Source organism: Petromyzon marinus, chromosome 7 (genome assembly GCF_048934315.1).
Source record: "Petromyzon marinus isolate PM22_M1 ecotype Great Lakes invasive population chromosome 7, UKy_Petmar_22M1.pri1.0, whole genome shotgun sequence".
Taxonomy (NCBI): domain Eukaryota; kingdom Metazoa; phylum Chordata; class Hyperoartia; order Petromyzontiformes; family Petromyzontidae; genus Petromyzon; species Petromyzon marinus.
The window spans coordinates 3193912-3212371 of record NC_133673.1 but is presented as its reverse complement, the minus strand read 5'-3'; the positions used below and the strand labels follow the sequence as shown (position 1 = coordinate 3212371).

At 41.6% G+C, this 18460-nt stretch overlaps 1 protein-coding gene across 2 annotated transcripts in view; it reads right to left on the bottom strand.

Annotated features, from left to right (window-relative positions):
• The window catches only part of LOC116939855 (leucine-rich repeat-containing G-protein coupled receptor 5), a 153085-nt gene that overhangs the window by 90378 nt on the left and 44247 nt on the right, over window positions 1-18460 (bottom strand). For both annotated transcript variants that reach the window (XM_076065264.1, XM_032948780.2), the window contains exon 3: window positions 6061-6132. In XM_076065264.1, the coding sequence (XP_075921379.1) occupies window positions 6061-6132 (72 nt within the window). The remainder of the gene's footprint in view (window positions 1-6060; window positions 6133-18460) is intronic.

Genomic DNA, 18460 nt, shown 5'->3' with positions numbered 1-18460 from the left:
GCGGTCATTTTCATCATTACCAAAAATTCCCTTTTGGCTTGATAATTATTTACATTTGACATTCATGACATTCGAATAGGACATTCTAATAGAACAAGGCTATCACGTAACAACTATGTTTTCTAGATGGGTATAGTTTGCCAGTTGGGAGATATTTTGATATTTTTTTGTCTTCTTAATTGATGGTGCAAATGCCACTTCCTTAACACAAGAATGCATTATGCTTATAATAAATATACATTGCAAATCCGCATTCATAGCGAAGCAAAGGGTATACGGATCGTTCCAATTCACTTGGAGCGCAATCATCATTGCTCCAACACTGATGATGTTCGGTATCACTGTTGTAATCCATGCCCACGGTGTTGGGTTCCCATTAGGATGGTCCGCTGGCATGTCGTACCGAACTGGGATCCGCCAAAGTGCTCTCAATGAGAACACGGCTTTACTGCAGGGGGTGTCTTTATATTCATTGCAACAGAATAGTCGTGCCCTTTGTTTAGACTGCACTGCTTCGTTGCGGATTACGAACAGAAGAGTGTACATGAAACGGAAGAAAAAAATATACCACAACTGACTAATAAATCTTGACTTAAAGCTTTCGTGACTGCAGGAATTCATATTACGTGGGTCTTTTGGTAAAGTCACGTAGATAGGTTCAAAGAAAATAACAAGATAACAAAAAAACTAGGACGTTTCGATCGCAACACAAGCGGTCGTCATCAGGAAAAGGGGGGTTAGCTTCGAAAGACAAACTGCTTCTAAAGGTTTGAAATGGCCATAGCCCAATTGTCAGCAGCCAATGCGAATGCAAGTGGTGGGCAGTGACCACGGCGGTGGTGGTGGGCTTTCCACCAATCAAAGGGCTACCAGGTAAAAAATTAGCATGTCAATGCAAGATCGCCGAGCATCCTCCACGGCGAGTGCACCAAGGTGGCTCTCACATTAACATAGCCAGCTTAGCGCACTCGCCGTGAAGGATGTGGCCACTTGACTCTTCATTTTCACCGTTTCTACATTAAAAAGGTTGACTTTGCAGAAAAATAATTCCATACATGAATACAATTATGGATGTGTGCGATGGAAACGTCGTAGTTTTTTTTGTTATTTTCTTTGAACCTATCTACGTGACTTTACCGAAAGACCCAAAGAATAACTGACTTATACTTCTCAATATTTACTTGAAGGCCATGAAGATGCACACGCAGTTGTTTTTTTTCTATTTTTGGCAGCATTTTTTTTTCATCGGGCACTTGTTATGGACAGCACACACATACTGTATGGCGCGCAGTCAATTTACATACATCACCCCCTTCGTTAATTGTCTCTTAAGCAGAGTCACACAAGTTATTTAAGGATGTTTGCACATGACACCGCGGCTCGTCTCCCCACCTCCCCCTCCAACGAGGTGCAATGCAAGGGGTGTGATCCTTCTCATGCAATCATCGCCATCGCTCACGGGGATCAATTTGAGGATGGGCAAACCAATATTTAGCGTGAGTCGATTGGTGATATGTTAACCGTGGTGGTGTGAAGTTGTCTTCGCAACGTGCTACATGTTTGGCTGTTGTTGCAAATGCACGGGCTAAAGTGTTAATTGTGTGATCGCCATTGATTACAGAGAAAACTGTATTTCATTATCCAGACTGCATAACTTCAAGGGGGAATTTTCAAACATTTGCTCTATCTTATGAAGATAGTATGGATATGACTGTGGAACCATTTAAAAAGTTGGTCACTGTCTTCTGGTGTCACCTTCACAAATCCCAAAATGTCATAATGAATCATAATTTTACAATAATAATAACAGAATGTAAATGATTACTGTTGATAAGGAGATAACAAATATCACAATCATATCACTTTGTTAAGCAAAGAACACTGACACCAGTACGTACGTATGTATGTATGTTGAACTTCTTTCGCACCATACGTAGCCAACCCTGATAATTGTAGCCAAACGTGCTAATTATATAGTTATACACAGTGGGTCATTAATTTGATAGCACAAATAATACTTATAGCTAGTGGTAGTAGCTAGCTTCAATTGCTATACTGTTCTTCAATAAACATTTTTCATGGAAACAAATTCCTGATAGATACAGTGTGCTTGTGTATGCCACTATATGAATACTTGTTGCATTCAAACGTTTTAATCAATGAAAAGTGTTGGAATTTTACCATGTAAATCTGTTATCCAGTAACAATATTTATTCATTTGTAGTGTGATTCCACACGAGGAATCTGATAAACTAAAGGGTCTGGTTTAAGCTTATGGGTATGTGGCATATGCTATGGGATTGCTTCATAATTACTGTGTGAAATGGTGGCCTTCGTGGCTCGAACCTGTTTGTTTAAGTAATTTAAGGGCTCACCGTAACATTCACTCTTTCCACTGCACCCTTGAGAACACGAGCCCTCGAACATTGCTTTACAATTATTCTGCCATGATTTTCCAGCAGCCATTTCATTGCACGCGGCGATTAAATTCAAATAAATATTGCCACTGGCCACGGTGAAATGCAGGACAGAGAGAAAATAAATCTGCTGGTATCGGGAGAACTTAATTAACAGAAATAATAAATATTCGTTTTCAGCAAAATATTAAAATAAAATGTGCCAGCCATAATTGGTGCAATATATAACGCTAAGACGTATTTGCATGTATTTAAAAAAAAGTTTATTTTATAGCAAAATGTAGCGATGGATTTTTTTTTATCAAGTTGCACCCATTAAGAGCACATTATGTGGAAACAATTGTATTCTGCCTCAGCCGGTATAAACTATCAATTAGTTGGTGATTACATCGGTGGTATTTACATATTTTAGCAATCGTGCAGGGTTATAGAGCTCTTTATTTTCTTTGAAATAAAAACAAATCTGTATCAATACGTGTTTATTTTACAACGTCACATCACCACTCCACCAATGCGGCTGTCGTTACCGTCCTCCGTATCCCAAGCGCTGGAATGGCAACCACTGAATGCCTCAGTTGCCCTCCACCCCCCCTTTGCTTATCCACCTGCTTGCCTGTCTTTTGATCAAGTCCGCTTGCGTTTCTAATTCATGATCGTTCTACGATTTCAGAGGATTATTCACTTCATCCCAGGTGCCAGGGGTGACAGTGTTAATCCATGCATACATGATAGAATGCAGGTCATCGATGTTATTTAATTATGAGCTGCGTTGAGAGAGTAATTGAGTTTGGTTCGTATGCAATGCATAGCCATGGGATATTTTCAATCCATATTTCAGTGGTAGTGCACAGATGGATATCTACAGTGAGGGAAAAAGGTATTTGATCCCCTGCTGATTTTGTACGTTTGCTCACTGACAAAGAAATGATCAGTCTATAATTTTAATGGTAGGTTTATTTGAACAGTGAGAGACAGAATAACAAAAAAAATCCAGAAAAACGCATGTCAAAAATTTTATAAATTGATTTGCATTTGAATGAGGGAAATAAGTATTTGACCTCCTCTCAATCAGAAAGATTTCTGGCTCGAAGGTGTCTTTTATACAGGCAACGAGCTGAGATTAGGAGCACACTCTTAAAGGGAGTGCTCCTAATCTCAGCTTGTTACCTGTATAAAAGACACCTGTCCACAGAAGCAATCAATCAGATTCCAAACTCTCCACCATGGCCAAGACCAAAGAGCTCTCCAAGGATGTCAGGGACAAGATTGTAGACCTACACAAGGCTGGAATGGGCAACAAGACCATTGCCAAGCAGCTTAGTGAGAAGGTGACAACAGTTGGTGCGATTATTCGCAAATGGAAGAAACACAAAAGAACTGTCAATCTCCCTCGGCCTGGGGCTCCATGCAAGATCTCACCTCGTGGAGTTGCAATGATCATGAGAACGGTGAGGAATCAGCCCAGAACTACACGGGAGGATCTTGTTAATGATCTCAAGGCAGCTGGGACCATAGTCACCAATAAAACAATTGGTAACACACTACGCCGTGAAGGACTGAAATCCTGCAGCGCCCGCAAGGTCCCCCTGCTTAATAAAGCACATATACATGCCCGTCTGAAGTTCGCAAATGAACATCTGAATGATTCAGATGACAACTGGGTGCAAGTGTTGTGGTCAGATGAGACCAAAATGGAGCTCTTTGGCATCAACTCAACTCGCCGTGTTTGGAGGAGGAGGAATGCTGCCTATGACCCCAAGAACACCATCCCCACCGTCAAACATGGAGGTGGAAACATTATGCTTTGGGGGTGTTTATCTGCTAAGGGGACAGGACAATTTCACCGCATCAAAGGGACGATGGACGGGGCCATGTACCGTCAAATCTTGGGTGAGAACCTCCTTCCCTCAGCCAGGGCATTGAAAATGGGTCGTGGATGGGTATTCCAGCATGACAATGACCCAAAACACACGGCCAAGGCAACAAAGGAGTGGCTCAAGAAGAAGCACATTAAGGTCCTAGAGTGGCCTAGCCAGTCTCCAGACCTTAATCTCATAGAAAATCTGTGGAGGGAGCTGATGGTTCGAGTTGCCAAACGTCAGCCTCGAAACCTTAATGACTTGGAGAAGATCTGCAAAGAGGAGTGGGACAAAATCCCTCCTGAGATGTGTGCAAACCTGGTGGCCAACTACAAGAAACGTCTGACCTCTGTGATTGCCAACAAGGGTTTTGCCACAAAGTACTAAGTCATGTTTTGCAGAGGGGTCAAATACTTATTTCCCTCATTAAAATGCAAATCAATTTATACAATTTTTGACATGCGTTTTTCTGGATTTTGTTGTTATTTTGTCTCTCACTGTTCAAATAAACCTACCATTAAAATTATAGACTGATCATTTCTTTGTCAGTGGGCAAACGTACAAAATCAGCAGGGGATCAATTACTTTTTCCCTCACTGTATATATATACAGTAAAAGGTAAATGTGTGAATATGTCTGCCTGTTTGCAATATTTAGCATACTTTCCAACATGCAACAAACCTGAAATGTGGCATGTGGGTAGATGCCACAATGTACACAATGCTAAAAGTATAAAAAAAATACTTATATATTTTGGGGGGAGGGGGGCGCAATAATGGATATAATATTTTGCACGGCAAGTGAGCGGTGACGTCACTTCTGTGATGTCACCCGCATGCGGCAGCGTCACGCAGTGTGCCTGCTGACGTCTCGCATCCCCGTCCCCCCAACCCTCCGCGTAGGCCGTCTATTAATCCAAGACAAGAATCCAAGTCTCGGGCGAAGCCGGGCAGTAAAGCTAGTATTTAATAACATCAAATTGGTTTATCTGGCCAGCTAGCTCATCGGTATAATGAGTGGCTATATATGTATGTTGAACTTCTTTCGCACCGTATGTAGCCAATCGTGCTAATCGGAGGTGTGGGGGAAAGACATCAAACTAAACACAAAAAGCAGTTCTAAAGAAATGACTCGCAATCAGAATGTTAAGAGTTCAATCCTTTTGGGGGTTGACTCATGCCCATCATATCTCTAGGGTTGAGAAAATAAGTACCACTTTATCAATAGTGGTTGTCCTATGGACAGACTCACCTCTGCCATATGAATAAGGAATTCCCACCACTGCCTCAGGGCTGTAAACAGGAGATGCACACTGCCTCGATGCTCATTGGAGCAAGAAATCACTTTGACACTCAAAAGCCACATAAGATCTACTCAGTCAAGCGCTGAAATCCATTGCCAGCAGTTAATATTCTGATTTAGGCACATAATATTTAATCTCATGCAGAGTACACTCATTAAATAAATGAGCAGGCAATTGAAACTGCAGCTGTTCAAGTCTCCTGTTCAATGTCAAAGCATTTATTCGTTAATGGTTTATCAGACCACATGTAGCTGATGAGACTCAGTGTAGTTGAGGCCATTTCAAGAAATCACTTGTTTGTGCAAATGCTCATTAAACATATCGCCTGATTAGCAATCATTAAATAATGCACCAGATTCAGCCAACAGCTTAAAATGTACAGATATAAGTGCACGTTGCAATGCATAGATATCTACACGGGTTTCAATGCACAATCAGCGGTGCAGTGTGTGCAAAAAGCAGCATGGGTAAGTATACTCACAGCACTCTTAAGCTGCCCAGTCCTGCAAAGGAGCTCTTAGGTACATGGGCCAAGTCATTGCCAGCCAATCGCCTGCGACGAGAAAATACACACATGCGATCGAGTTACCGAGTGAGCGGCAACATGTCTTGGCGAACAATTCATATATACACTGTGCCCCATATCTAAGTACGTTAGGGTGTATTGGATGTGTCTGTCATTCACCATCAACAGAAAAACATATAAAGTGTGGTTTGTCCAATCGCTCTCTTTTTATTCAACGATGGTAATTAAAAGAAGAAAGACAGTGTAAATGTGCCGAGTGTCGTGTTAAAAATTTTTTTAATATAGGAATTATGTAATTGGGTAGCGGTACGAGTGAGCTTGGACAATGTGTACATTGGCAGCATTCTCACAAACAACATTCCACACAGAATGTTAAGGTCTGACTGTAGGTTTAACAAACATTAACATTTACAATCTGAGTAAATGTTAATGTTACAATCTGACTACTCAGATTGTAAATGAATCGCTATCAGAAGGTTGTAAATGTACTCAGGTTGTACATGTTGTCGATTTGCTCTCCAACACACCGGTGTGCTGTGCGAGTAACAAATTGGCACGTTCTGTTTGCATGACAAACCTTACTAATTGGCTGTGTAGGGTGGTGGTGGTGGTGGTGGGTTTAACGACGCAATTATATTTATGCGATCTAACAAAAAAAACCCACGTATTATGGATACCTAATTAATAATGATATAAAGTGTTCATTAACTGACGTGAAAAAAACCCTCAATTTTTTTACATTTTTCTTTTCTTATGGTTAATCCAAAAACATGCCCATAGCTCATGGTTCCTGCCCCATTTCAACAAGGTATAGTATAGAGCCTTAGTAGTTCGTATCATAAATGTTGTCACAAATTAATTTCTTGTTTGCGACCACCCGTCTTTCTTTTGCAAACAATATTAATTCCTCTAACAAATGGCAACGCATGCTCGCATGTGTTGAACAGCAGTGTGGCTGCAATAATTTATACAATTGATAAGTTCAGCCAGTGACCCTATTTGATTTTTCACAAAAGGGGTTATTCTAATTATCAATTATTTAAAAAAATATATATATGTATAACGATTTATTTCAGTCATTAAGCAATTCCTCGACGCATTCTACTCGGTTTAGTGTGCATGCAGCAAAATGAAACATTGGGTTCTGACTCTCATCATGCTCTTTAATGTATCAAGGACACAGGCATGCGACTCCGTGTTGATAACGTATATTGTGAACAATGTGTAATGAATACGTGTGTTTGCCAGTGTGTTATTACTGTCATCAATCATCATATGTCAAATACTGCAGCTTAGAGCGGTTTGTATCACCTGGTCATTTAAAAAATATATATATGCACGCAAACACTAATGACCTAAGGCCCTTCAAATGCTACGTGCCTCTTACTATGTTCGTGACACTGTGACATGCTGACATGTATATTATTCTGCAGTCTGGAACGCAGGTGGATGTGCAAGTCACTTCAGAAGCGTGAAGGATTTTCTATGATATTTGTTATTTGGGGTTTCATTGAAAGAGCAGAGACGTAACTTTCCCCGCAGGCTCTTACGCGTCGGGAGAGTAGGGCCATTTCAAGGGAAGATGAAATGTGCAGCTTCAAAAGGGTGTCTGTGATGCAGGGGGGGGGGGGGGTCGAGGTGGTTTCACGTTGGCTGTGTACAGTGCTTGTCACTTCTTGCTGCAATTGAAATTTTCGTTGAGAATCCAAAGAAGGTGCCACAAATTAACAAGCTGGGAGGCCACGATGCAAGATAAATTAAACAAACTCATCAGCAGCACTTGCCTTCATTTTTTTGTTCTCTTTCACATATAATCAGCGCGGTTTCAGGCAAAGGCCCTTTGTGATATCTGACGATATATTTATTTATTTTATTTCCAAGGCAATGTTGTTGACACGTGTGTTGATGTTTGTTTGTTAATTGCAGTGTGACCGAAATTTGTATTCAAGAAATATGGTGGGTTTTAATCACCACATTTACATACATGTTGTCTATGATATAGATTTACAGCGTGGCATGTCCCAAAGATAAATAGTTTCATACTCAAATCGCCCAATGTAGCATTACTGAACCCGTACAGACACATATCAGAGATATGTAGCATTCAATAGCTCTTGATACCTATGGCAAGTTTTTTTTTTACCATGTAAATGATCGTGGCAATGTTCACTGGCTATCTTTTCTTGGCCGATCATGCGAGGGTTTTGTCAATTGTAAATTAATGCCCCAATGTCTCTTTTGCAAATTATGCTATCCTGGTCTCTTGGGGTCTCACCTCGCTAAACAAATACACTCGCATTATTACGTTCAACGTGTATAGCTTTCACAAATGTAAAAAAGGTTTCCTGATGTCAAGCAAGATTAGGAAATGCTATTTTTAAGACTAAATGCAATCGGCCAATGTTATTCCATCAAACAAGTCAAGGATGTCATCTCCATATCTCCATATATATAGAAGGCAAAGTTGTGATTATGTGTTGGTTCAAAATGTTTAGAATACTTCCCGACATGCAACAAACTTGAAATTTGCCATGTGGGTACTTTTCAGACTACACCATGCAAAATATCATAAAAATACACTTTTGGGGGGGGGGGGGGGAGCTCAATAATGTATATATTTTTTGCACGGCAAGTGAGCTGTGACGTCAAATCTGTCATGTGACCCGCGAATGTGGAAGCGTAACGCATTGTGGTGTAGTGGTTAGCGCGCTGCACTACGAACCCGGCGACCCGAGTTCGATTCCCGTTCACAGCCACCACCGGTGACGATTATTTGAACCGGTCCTGGGCCTCCCCTAGGTCGACTCAGCCTCAAACAAGTAACTCGTGTGGTGTGTGAACATCGCCATTGGGTAGACAAAGGCGGCCGGGCATGGTGAATCCAAGTCCCGGGCGAAGCCGGGTAGTTAAGCTAGTTGATATATAAAAAAGCATCTTGTATCTCATTGGAAAAGGCAACTATCAAGATGCTAATGTGCTTAATTTTTCAGGCTCCGCAGTGGCTCTGTATCATGTTGTTTAAAGGGTAATGCAAGGGGGCACTTGTGGCTGGTAACTTTTAAAAGCGTCATATGATTTATTTTTATAGCTCTTACTTTTTGTTGAGGCAAGTTACCCACTGCTGTTATTTTTTTTTGAAAAACCGAACCTCTTTCAAGTACGATTTTGCTCACTTTTAGATCAGGATCGAGGAACTTGCTCACCTTGTAAATATTGATCTCCGAATCGCTGACGCCTGCTCATTTTTGCCGCGTCCTTTGAATCGGCGAGACGTCATGCGAATAGTTGCGTGGTGAAAACACGCAGCATATTGCACTGTCAGGTGATTAACAGAGCGACTGAGGTTCACGTTGCTGAATAGTTCATGCGACAGGAATAGCTGCCTCGCCGGTGCAAGTTTATTGACCAGGACGCATGTCACCAATCTGTTGCCAGTGTCTCTTCGCGTGCGTCACTGCGACATTCTGCCGCTCGCACTAAAGGTCCAGGCTGAGCGTTTCTCACAGCGCGTTACCAGAGGGCATATTTATTTTCAGACTCAAGGGCATTACAAGCATTGTCCGTGACATTTTCTTTGGGATGAAAAAAATACTTTGATTCTGGTCTTTCAAAAACAAATACTGCACACTAGCGGTAGCCTCGGGACTTTTGTGTCTCGGTTAAAAGTCAATAGCAGTGCCCCACCTTGGAACTTGGCGGAGTCGAGAAGCAGCCAAGAAAGCGGGCAAGATGAAAGATAGTTTGAGGTTATGTTAAACGTCTTTTTTTATATTTAATAAAGATTGAAATGCTGTGCAGCCACCATGCTCTTTTGCTCCTGTCAGCTGTTTCTTTTTTTGCTGGCGCTTAAACGATCATATGCTTTGAAATGTGCATGGCATTGTGGGAATTTTGTTTCAAAGCTGTGACCGAAACACTTTAATCTCACAATTTTGTCCAAACTGCATATATGGTATTCTCAGATATTGTAGCTTCCATCACAGACGATGTTGCCAGATGTGTTCCCATATACATCGACATACTGTATAACTGTATGTGCCAATGATGTTAGGGCTTTAATCGTTGTCCTTCAGCTTGCTCAATCCAAACGCCTTCCTTGTGGCAAAAAATAACAACGACAGAAAAGAACGTAACAACTTTTCGTAATCATCATTAGACCTTCTTTGCCAGTACCAAAATGTAATAATAGGGGTTTTCCCCTTTTTTCTGGCAACAAAACTGAAACCTTTTTACAAGGATTCATGTTACTGCATTAACCACAATACCTGCAGTCAAAATGCAAACAAAAAACATACTATGATAATATATGCATTGTCCTTGAAACTGATTGGTCCACACCAAGGGACGGCTTTCTTTTGATGATGTAGATGCTCACCACGAGCCCTCATTACTTTGATAGTGCATTCTCTTTGAGCTGTACGCCTTTTAGCGTCATCTGGTCGAGCACCAATTGGGTCCAGGCTCAAAAGAAAGCCGTCCCTTGATGTGGACCAATCAGTGTCAAGGACAATGCATATATTATCATAGTATGTTTTTTGTTTGCATTTTGACTGCAGGTATTGTGGTTAATGCAGACATGAATCTTTGTAAAAAGGTTTCAGTTTTGTTGCCGGAAAAAAAGGGGAAAAACCCTATTATAACTTTTCGTAAATTAAACTTACGAGGGAAAAAAAACAAGCAAATGGAACTTCAGAGTGAACTCAATAACGAGAAAGATTGACAACAAATGTGACAGGGAAAAGGACCGATGCAGAATAAGCAACATTTCATGCCCTTCTCCGGGGCACATTGATGCAATTTCAGTCGCGCCTGCAGGCCGCGTGCGCTATGTGTCACAGCGATCGCAGGCGTATCCTCCACACTGCGCTCCGAGTCGCACGGTAAGGTGTCTGTGTGAACACAGACACGCTCACGCACGCGCACGCCTGTCTGTGTTTGTGATTTCAAAAAAGAGACGTGACTGGCTTTTGTTATAAATGAGCTCACTTTTTGGGAAATATGTATCTCCTGCTATGAAAGAAGACAAACGGCGTGTGCCCATTCACCGTACCGACAAAAGGCACAGCAAGCAAATACAGCAATGTATATTTAATGCAAAAGCTGAGTGTTTCAGACATTAACTCTGCAGCATTGTGGATGTAAAAAATGTTCTCAAGCGAACACTTGCAAGACAATGACAAATCCACGGCTCCAGGAGAATGGAGAAGACATCACGTGAAAGGTGTGGCTATTGTGGCTACCGACAAAACGCTTTCGGGTCGTGGGACATCCTGTAAGATCTACATTGTGAATATCACGTGATTTTCCCGCATCTAAAGAGCAATGCCTTCTGAAACATTTCCCGCACCTCCGATTAGCACAGTTGGCTACGCACGGTGTGAAAGAAGTTCAACATACATAGATTGGCTGCCAACAGACACAAACTAAGCCATGTTGCAGATGTAGCAAGGATCCCATCACAATAGTGAGGTGTGCCAATGTCACGGGTAATAGTGGCCTGAGATGATCTCATGAGTGCAAGCCAGAAATACCGTGGGCCCTCATTAATATCCACGAAGGCAGGCTCTGTGATGAGTGCAAGGGGCAGAGGAAAGAATACATGAGACACATAGTCGGCGGCAGATTATTACTACACATCCGACAATACCATCTTGGTAATATATGTCGTAATGTTGTTGGCGAACACTTAAAACTATAAACTATTTTTTTTATTTTACCAGGTAAAGTCAATTCAGCTATATAGCTATTTTTCAGAAGTGACCTACCACAAATGATAGCTCAACGAAGTGGGTTATCACGTGGAAATGTATCGCAGCCAAACACTCTAAATTCATGTTGATTCTAAATGTGGAAGGTAAACCCGGAGGACCTAGAGAAAAATCCACACGACCATGGGGAGAACCTGCAAACTCCAAATATACAGCAGGCGTCAGGTTCGGGGTCGAACCCACGACCTCCTGTATACCAGGCAAGGGAGTTAACATCTTGCCACCGTGGTGCCCCAAGAGGCAATGAGGGCCACGTGAAATCTCGCCAGTCCTGTTCTATGGTCATGCACTGTTAGCCCTTTCCAATTCCGATGACATGCGTACGTCATCCGTTTTTCTTCCAATGCCGTGTATGTCATTGCAACTGAATCAGAAGAAAAACTAAAATAAAATAGCTCTATCGGTACGTATTCAGGTCAAAATACATTCCGAGGCTCCCTCAAGGGCATGCGGGAGGGCATGTGGTACAGTTTGGTGCCAACTATTAATTAGTGCGGTCATGACGCTAGGGTTCTCGGCGGTGAGCACAAAACATTAAATTAACGCTGACCGCTTGCGCATTCCGAGATTCCGTGGTGAACGGAACCCAGCCTGAAATTTGCAGATGTCTCGGAATGGGAAAGGGTTAATGCAATAGTGTTGGTTGAAATTGGAGCCTGACACTCCGTGAACGTTCCTTGCCAGTGTATAATGTGCTAGCTCATTATGTACATATTTTGATTTAAAGCTTTCGTGACTGCAGGGATTCATATTCTTGGTTCTTTCGGTAAAGTCACGTAGAAGGGAAACAATAAAATAATAATAATAAAACATTTCTCATCAAGACTCTGCACCATAGAGCCCAATGCATATCCGACCAGGAACACATAGCCAGTGAACTCAAGCACGTACACCAAGCTCTTAAGGCTAATGGTTACTCCGACTACACAATCCGCAAAGCTATCACTCCAACCATGAAGCAACCTGGCCGCAAATGATAGCTCAACGAAGTGGCTTATCACGTGGACATGTATAGCAGCCAAATACTTTAAACGCACGTTGATTATAAATGTGGAGGGAAAAACCAGAGGACCCGGAGAAAATCCATGCGACCATGGGGAGAGAGACGTAAAAAACTCCGATTATACAGCAAGCGTCAGGGTCGAGATCGAACCCAGGACCTCCTATATATCAGACGAGTTCGATTACATCTCGCCACTGTGGCGATTTTGCGAATGCTAATTTACAATCTTAAGCCACATTTACTTCATAGATCCCAATGCCCTGCATATGGAAAGCAGGAAATAAACCTGAAAGGGAAATAGCCAGAACGAGTTGGGCTGCAGGCCAATTTAAAGAGGTGAGTTTTCAAGACGCAACTTAAATAGCTCCAACGACTCTGATTGTCTTTAATTTACCAAAGGTGAAGAGTTTCCTAGTCTTGGAGCTGCACTTGCAAAAGCCCGATCCACCCCAGGGACAGAGCCTTGTCTATTCTACACCCAATGTTACTGCTTGGTAATTCTGTTAAGGTATTACCAGGTGGTGAGCATAGTCCAAGGATAAATATTCCTGGGTGTATGATTAATTGGCCCTCCATTTTTCCATTCCTGCATCAGATTTAGCAGGGGTGGAAAGGAACGTAGTTGGCCCCAATATGTTTTCAGGGCTCTATAAGATAATTCAATTCATTGAACCAAATTCAAACAAGATTTTTTAAATGTAATGCTTATGTTGTATTTTATACGTGCAATGCAATGTCAATATTTCAGCAGAGCCAATTTTGGAAAAAAAAATTTGAGATACACCTAATTATCACATCACACATTATGCAGCCTTCTCTGAAAATGAGAAGAAATTAATAAATGTGTCCAGTTTCCCACACCGTTCTTAAAAAACAAAGGGGTTGGCTACGATATTTGCACAAACTAATTCATGTGTAAACCCCAACGAGGTCCCTGTGATCTTCGGATCGATTTCTCCTCAGTACCACAAGGTCAAGGCTCATTTCCTGGGGTGATAATAATAAGAGTCCTTAGATATATTTGTCTGTTTTGAAAACTCATCTCATTAAATTGGCCTATCTACAACCCTTTGGTTGTTTATTTCCTGCTTTCCATACAGGGCGCATTGGATCTACGGATTAAATTTGCGTTACAAATGTAAATTATTTTAATTAGTAGATTACGTTGTCACTCATTATACGACCCATTAACAGGATCTCCAGTTGCGAAAAGACATTCCAACTGATTGGTCACATCTCGTGCATTAATTGAATGCAGTGGCTATAGTCAGACGATTAATGAGTTACCTGCCTAGCCTCATAAAGACACAAAGACAAGACGGGCTTAGGGTCCAGTGCTTAATATACCTACCGCTCAACCAATAAACGGCGGTCTGCAAATATCAGGCATCACTCAGCATTGTTCAGGTTCTGTAGCTGATTGGCCACTCCAGAAGGTCAATATCAAAAAGTTAAACCATGTGCTTCAATTGCCACAATGATTTCGGTATAATTTATGGCAGAAAAAGAGTCAAATTTCCACTGATTTCTGTACATTTAGGTAATTTTTATTTTTTTTATTTTATAAGAGCAGTTTCTGCTAACACACAAAAGTGGCCATTGGTATTCTGTGTGAGCCTTTGCTATGTTTTTTTCACGTGAAAATGTGTTTCATACTTGCATTTAACGCAATGTTTCTTTATTTTCAGGTTCAAGTATATTATATCGTGCATGTTATATTTTGGCTGCATAGATTTATCTTTTAACCTGGGAGGTCTGACGATTCCCCCACCCTCCCCGCGATTTGTGCTGGTCAAGCTTTTGATCCCAGAAACCATATCATTGGCATGTGGTGAATGTAGCGGCCACTAATGGCTGGATCAGCTCACGTGGACCTTTTATCGTATAAAATCATCAATTAACCGATGCATCATTAAGCCTCCACTAAATACGGTTCCAAATCCCTGCGTATTGGATGAAGATGACGAGCTGGGCCCACAGTCCATAGACAATTGACTCACACAGCAGGCACCCAATGGGTGCTTACAGAGAACAAAACCTCAACATTTTTTCTTTTCCTGAATTGTATAAATCTCATATTTTTGGTTCTTTCTCCTTTGTACGCAGTATTTTGAACTGTGTGTTCGTTTAAGTATTTTGCGTATCTCAAATTGTATTGATGCAATTGTTTTACACTTGCACGAAAAACGCTCCGTGGTACTCTTATTGTGAGGGGCGTGTTGTGATATCAAGTTTGATTGATTGAATACTTTTCATGCCACGATAATGTATTGAATTTACATTATCAACAAGAAAAAAATAACAACCCATCAAGACAGCAGATCGTTGCCCCTGCGTGAGTAGTGGGGCAGTGAGCCCAACCACCTTCCCTTTCTCCTTGTGGTCCGCGGATCATGTGTAACCCCCTGTTCCTGTCGCTCGTGCTCTGCATCGGGCCTTTGTTTATTAAATAACTAAGCCCCCAAAAGATTAAATACAATTTTCAAAAAGCGCCACGAAGCTCCAGCAAGTGCTCAAACAAATTTTGGCTTTTGTAAAATCATCATCATCTTCTTCTTCTTCATCTTCTTCATCCGCGATCAATCCACTGCTGGATGAAGGCTTTCTTCCTATGCCGTCACCACCTCTCGTGATCCTACGATGTAATAATCCACCTATCCACCCACACACGAGCTGGTGTTTGAACGCTTACGCCATATGTCTGAGCGGTTGTTTTATTTTAACTGCGAAACTACGTTATTGCTTTGTAGCTGCATTAAAGGGAAATGGCTGAGTTTTGAGGCCCTTCAGTAATACACTCGCCTCCGATTAGCATGGTTGGCTACGGTTTGAAAGAATTTCAACATACACACATACATATTCTTTGGTTCTTTCGGTAAAGTCACGTAGATAGAAATATAATAATAAAGGGAATAAAAATGAAAAACAAATATTTGTACAAATATAAACCACGACGTTTTTATCACAACACAAGCGGTCGTCATCAGGAAAAGGGGGTCAACCTCTCAAGGCAAACTGTTAATAAAAGTTTTAAATGGGTGTAGCCCAAGTGTCAGCAGCGTGGGCGGGGCCGCTAATGTCAATGTAAGTAATGGACCACAGCGGTGTTGGTGGTGGGTTTCCACCAATTAAAGGGCTGGCAGGTAAAGGTTTGACATGGACGTCGCTCAGTTGCAGTAGCATCGGCGGGACAGCTAATGTTAATGTTAAATTTCGATTTAAAGCTTTCGTGACTGCAAGGATTCATCTTCTATGGTTCTTTCGGTAAAGTCACGTAGAATGAGAATAAAATAATAAATTGATAAAATAACACAATAATATTCTCAAGGCGTTTCGCCCACAACACAAGCGACCTTCATCAGGTGAAGGGACGAGACTGTCTGGTAGGACAGCGCTGGAGTCCAGACAGTCTCGTCCCCTTCACCTGATGAAGGCCGCTTGTGTTGTGGCCGAAACGTCGTGAGAATATTATTGTGTTATTTTATTTGATCAATTTATTATTTTATTCTCATTATACGTGACTTTACCGAAAGAACCATAGAAAATGTTAATGTTGCTGACGGTGGAAGTTGCTGCTAGAGGTGATGGTAGTAGTCAACAACATTCAAATTAGCTGCCCCGCACGAGCTGCCCATTTTAAACCTTTATAAAACAGTTTTCCTTTAGAGGCTAACACCCTTTTCCTGATGATGACCGCTTGTGTTGCGATCGAAACATCGTGGTTTTTATTTTAATGTTATTATTTTTTTATTTTTTTCATTTTTATTCACTTTATTTATTTTTTCTATTTACGTGACTTTACCGAAAGAACCAAAGAATATGAATTCCTGCAGTCACGAAAGTTTTAAGTCAAAATACATACATACAGATTGTTATTTACAAAGTTGGTCGATTGATTTGCACTCAACATGTCCGTAAGCTGCAATGTTGCTTCCATTAAGATACTGTGATTTGGTCACGAACAGATGCCCCTCCGATTAGCACGGTTGGCTACGTACGGTGCGAAAGAAGTTCAACATTCATACACGCGCGCATGATTATAGTGTGAATTTGAATTGCTAACATTTCAAGAAATTTCAGCACAACTGTGTGCATTCCACAGAAGAGCGTGATACATCAACAAAGTCATTACATGTTGTTGCCTGCAGCTCATTATCCCAGTCTTTCTTGGGCGATATTTAAAATCCATTTAACGTTCTACAATCTACGTTTGCGTTTCTATGGGGGGAAAAAATAAAGATAATTACATTGCAAATCATAGCCCTGGATAAATGTAGAGGCATGACAGCTGTCAAGTTTTTCCTTGCACAATCGCATTTAGTATAAAGTGAGCAGCTCTATGTGCACATTAATAATCACGTGTGTTGCGTGTACGTACTTTGAACTTCTTTCGCAACGTACGTAGCCAACCGTGCCGATCGAAGGCGCGTGCTGAAAAATTGCCGCCAAAGAAGAGGGCGCGTCCAACGGGAGGGCAAGTGTGGAGATTGAGCGACGAATTGATTGGACGCTCGGGAAGAAGCTGGATGGTGGCATCACTGGGGAGGACCTTCATCCAGCAGTGGATCGACCGCGGCCGACAAACGCGACAACCCCACACATGCTGCGGATCGCATCGCGAGTGATATATTTGGTGAGACGTGACGAGAAGGAAACATTGTTGTGGACTAAGCTTCACGAAGTTTTATACGGAGCACAGTGCGGTACGTAACAACAACATGCACAGTAAGGAGACGTGCGAATGTGAGAGTGGCGACCTCATTAACTTGATTTCATTGCAGAAAACGATGACAAGCTAAGTAGAGTATGTGTAACCATAACCGTACGAGCTGAGTTACATCGGTAATATGCTCAGACAGTGTAGGGTTGGCCATGATATTTTGTTCACGAACAAGATGCCGTACGTTCACTCAACCAAACATGTAATCATCATGTAATCTTAAGAAGCACTGTTTTGAGAGCTGCAATGAGCTAATTTCGACTTTTAAAGTATGCTTACAAACAAGTAAAACAATTCACCCTCGGACCTCAAACGCGCAGTGCCTGATTAATCATGGGGCCGGTTTTCTTTGGACAACGTGTGCATGTGTTCACTCGTTAAAGTCCAATTATATTTGATTAAATATGGAAAATAATCCCCCACAGAAAGAACAGAGCTTACAGAATTGCGATTTAAATTGGGAGGGGGGGGGGGGTCTGTCCCTACAACACACGTGGGTAGGGATTCCCATAAGCGATTGCTGCTGGGAGCACCAGAAACACATGGGATGGTCCATTTTTTTATTTCCTCTTTTTTTAACTTGAGGTCAGCTTTAGGCATTCGGAATCTTCGTTGGTGACCCACGGGGGCAGACCTGGATTCGGCAGGAAGGTGAGATCGACAATCCTTAAGGGTGGAGCTAAACTCCAGATTTCAATCAACAAATTATGACAGTTGATTGATTTGGAGGCAAAGGAGGGAATTGATTGCTATCCCAGGACTCACAGTGTCCATGTCAAGTCTTCTGATTCTCCATAGATCCAAGGTGCTTAAATATCCTGATAGGGATGTTTTATCCTCTCCATTTGGGGCTGACAGCCTCTC